General features: G+C 63.6%; 1 protein-coding gene across 1 annotated transcript; it reads left to right on the forward strand.

The window, feature by feature from the left end:
• Positions 1 to 1,546: 1,546 nt before the first annotated feature.
• GBX2 (gastrulation brain homeobox 2) lies at positions 1,547 to 3,650 on the forward strand. Its single transcript, XM_085228417.1, has 2 exons — positions 1,547 to 2,262; positions 2,718 to 3,650. Exons 1-2 carry the CDS (start codon positions 1,770 to 1,772, stop codon positions 3,242 to 3,244), a joined length of 1,020 nt encoding a protein of 339 aa, XP_085084543.1. The 5' UTR covers positions 1,547 to 1,769; the 3' UTR covers positions 3,245 to 3,650.
• Positions 3,651 to 3,861: the final 211 nt, after the last annotated feature.

Genomic DNA, 3,861 nt, shown 5'->3' on the forward strand with positions numbered 1-3,861 from the left:
CAGAGCCGAACAAAGCCCATCTCCAGCGGTAGAAAAAGTCACTTTTGTCCGGAGGGGGGGGTGGTGGTGGTGGAATTTTTTTTTTTGTAGAGGGTCGACGACAAACGAGAGCTGCGGGCGCGGGGCGGCGGGACGAAGTGGCACAGCGATACGGGGACGGAGGGTAAAAAGGATGAGGATATTCAATTCTAAGCGCTGAGCGGACGGCCGAAACCCGCTCCTCCGATGGCATTCGGGTGGAAGGTGCGGGACATCGTGGGAGGAAGGGGATTTTGCCCTCTTCCCCCCGCGCTGGAGCCCCGCAGCCCCACGGAAGCGGCAGTGGGGGGCACAGTGCCAAAGGGACGGCAACGGAGCACCCGAGGGGGGGTGAAGAGAGCGGATGAGTTTTCCCGACCCACGGAAGACGGAGCTGGGCCCTAAAGCCCCCATAAAAGACCTCAAAGCCCCCAAAGGAGCGCACATGGGGGGGGGGGGGGAAGGGGGAAAGGCCTGCACCCCAACAGCGATAAACTCTATAGCGGGGTCACTGGGGCTGAACTCCCACCGATCCCATAAATGGGTCTTGGGCTCAAAACCCGTTCAGGGGCTGGTTGGGGGAGCATGGACCCACACAGCCCATCCCGGGGGGAGGGGAAGGCTTCCAGAACCCCCAGCTCCGGGAAGACAGTTGTGGAGTACGGCTCATCCCCTGCCCTCACCGAGCGTGCGCCCCCAAAGCAAGAGGGGGGGGCGGTCGAAGGCTGCGGCCCCCCAGGCCGGGGGCGGTCCGTCCCCTTTTTTTTCCTCTCTCTTTTTTTGTTTTTCCTTTTAAATTTTATTTCCCGAACCGCTCCATCCTTGCTGGGAACCCCCCGTAATTGCCGGGCTTTGCCTCTTCGCCTCTCCCGTTATCGTTATTTACGGCCTTTTGGAGTTGCGCAAAGTTCCCTTCACGTTCAATTTCCAAGTTTGGGGCTTTTTCCTCTCCCCCCCCCTTTCCCTTCTTTTTGTGTTCGCGTCCCTCCTTTTGTCCCCGCTCTCCGAGAGGCTGCGATGAAGGCGGCGGCCGCGGGGCCGTAATTCCGCCGCGGCGATGAATGGAGCTCCGCATAATGGAGGGGGGGAGACGACGACGACGGACAGCTCCGGAGCCGGGAGGGGTGTGTGAAAAAACTGCTAAAAGTGAAAAAAAAAAATGAAAGTAAAAAGGAGAAAAGCGAGAAGATCGTAAGAAAGGAAAAAAAAAAAAGAGAAATCGGAAGAAATAGAAACAAACAATTCAAACGAACAATTCAGATAAAAAATAATAATAATAACATGAAATAACAGCGATAAGAAAATAAGAATGAATGGAAAAGGAGGGGGGGTCCGGTGCCGGGGGCCGACCCGCCGCGCTCAATGGGAACGCCCCGTCCGGAGGCGGAGAGGAGTGGCCGTGGGAACAGTGGGCGTGGCCTCCGCGATAGGCCCCGCCTCTCGGAGCCGCCTGCCCAATGGGCGACGCGCTCGGCGGGCACGTGGGGCGGGCCGTGTTCCCAGCCGGGCAAAATGTGAATGGGCGCGGGGGAGCGGGCGGGCAGAGGCAGCGCGGCGCGGGGCGGCGGGGGGCGGCCGGCCCCGATGTGCGGGCGGCGGCGGCCCCGCTCCGCCCCGGCTCGGCCCCACGCGTGGGCGCTGCGCGGCGCTGAGCTGCGGGAGCCGGAGCCGGAGCCCGAGCCCGAGCAAGAGGAGGTGGAGGAGGAAGAGGAGGAAGAAGGTGGTCGCCGCTGCTCCTCCGCCAGCCCGGCATGAGCGCGGCTTTCCAGCCCTCGCTGATGATGATGCAGCGCCCGCTGGGAAGCAGCACGGCCTTCAGCATCGATTCGCTCATCGGCAGCCCCCCGCCGCCCGCCCCCGGCCACTTCGTCTACACCGGCTACCCCATGTTCATGCCGTACCGGCCCGTCGTGCTGCCCCCCCCGCCGCCCGCCCTGCCGCAGGCCGCCCTGCAGCCTCCGCTGCCCCCCGCGCCGCCCCCGCCGCTGCCCGCATTGCCCGGAGCCTTCTGCCCTGGGCTGGCGCAGGGCATGGCCCTCACCTCCACGCTGATGGCCGCGCTGCCCGGCTCCTTCCCCGCCTCCCCGCCGCGCCCCGAGGCCGCCAGGAAGTTCGCCCCCCCGGGGAACTTCGACAAGGCCGAGGGATTGCCCCCCCCGGACGGCGGCGGCGGCGGAGACGACGGCAAAACCGGGGGGGGGCTGCTGCCCTTCCCCGCTGCCGACGCCGTGCACGCATCGCTGGGTGAGTGCGGGCCGGGGGGGGGGGGGGGGACGTGCGTGGAAGGACCCCTGGGCTGGGGGGGGGAGGGGAACCGGGCTGCAGGGGTTCGGGGTGCGGAGGCGTCGGGATTTCCTAATTTTCTCACTTTTCCCGGCCTGGAGAAGGGATGTTTGGAGCCCCTCGATTCGATTGAGCCGTTGGAATTCGGGGCTGTGAGGCCGGGGGTCGGCGGCTCTCTGTTAATAAATTCGAGCATCTGAATCGGGTGTCCGGGCCCGGGGGTTCGCTGCACGCGTTTCGATTCAGGCATCGTAATCGTCGAGTGCCTGGAACGGGGCTTCGGAGCCCCTCGGTTCAATACAGCCGTTGGAATTCGGGTTCCTGGGGCCGGGGGGTTCTCAGCCCTCGGTGACATCCAAACTCCGGCCGCGGGGCTTTGGGTCCTGGCCCTAACGGGGCTCTGTGCTCGGTTGCAGCCGGGGCCCTCCGCGGCGGCCCCAAAGACGATCCCAAAGCGGAGGAGGAGGCGAAGGGCCGCGAGGAGAACTTCTCCATGGACAGCGACCTCGACTACAGCTCCGACGAGAACGGCCCCGCGCCGGCGGCCCCGCGGGAGGAGGACTGTGGTACCGCGTTGGAGGAAAACCCCCCCAGCGCCGCCAATGCCGCCGCCAACGCCGCGGCCACGGGGAAGAACCGACGGCGACGGACGGCGTTTACCAGCGAGCAGCTGCTGGAGCTGGAGAAGGAGTTCCACTGCAAGAAGTACCTCTCGCTGACGGAGCGCTCGCAGATCGCTCACGCTTTGAAGCTGAGCGAGGTGCAGGTGAAGATCTGGTTCCAGAACCGGCGAGCCAAATGGAAGCGGGTGAAAGCGGGCAACGCCAGCTCCAAGGCGGGGGAACCCTCGCGGAACCCCAAAATCGTGGTGCCCATCCCGGTGCACGTCAGCCGCTTCGCCATCAGGAGTCAGCACCAGCAGCTGGAGCAGGCGCGGCCCTGAGCGCCGCTGGGGGGGCAAAAAGTTGACAAACGGGGTTTTCGCCGGACCCGCAATGAAAAGCGAAACGAACGACGGAAACCAATCCTCCCCCCCGCAGCCCCCCCAAAAACAAAACAAACAAACAAAAAAACAACCAACAAAGCAAAACAACCCAAACAAACACCTCCCTCCCTCCCCCCTAAAATAAATCTGGAAGCGACGCGACTCCACCGGCGACCCACAAGTGATACGGCGGCAGCGAGCAGCAGAACTGAAGGCGGAACGCCGTACGGAACGGGGACCGGGACCGCACCGCCCCGCACCGCCCCGGGGTAACGGCGCTGGGGGAGCCGTCGGTGCGGGGCCGCCCGTCGCAAAGCCGTTTTGAGAGGGGAAAAAGAGAGAGAGAGAGGGGAGGGGGGGGAAACAGAACGGACAGACGGACACCGAGGAAAGTACGAATTCAGCGTTGTGGTTTAATTTATTTCGATGTAGCCCGTTTCCTTCTAAGTTATGAAATTTAAGGAGCCAACTCCCGTCTTGTGAATAAAAGCCGAGAAAGAAACAAAAAAGGGGCACACACACACACACACACACACACGCACACAAAATACCCTCACACCCCCCTCGTACCCCCC

This window comes from Meleagris gallopavo, chromosome 7 (genome assembly GCF_905368555.1).
Source record: "Meleagris gallopavo chromosome 7, MGAL_WU_HG_1.1, whole genome shotgun sequence".
In the NCBI taxonomy this organism is placed as follows: domain Eukaryota; kingdom Metazoa; phylum Chordata; class Aves; order Galliformes; family Phasianidae; genus Meleagris; species Meleagris gallopavo.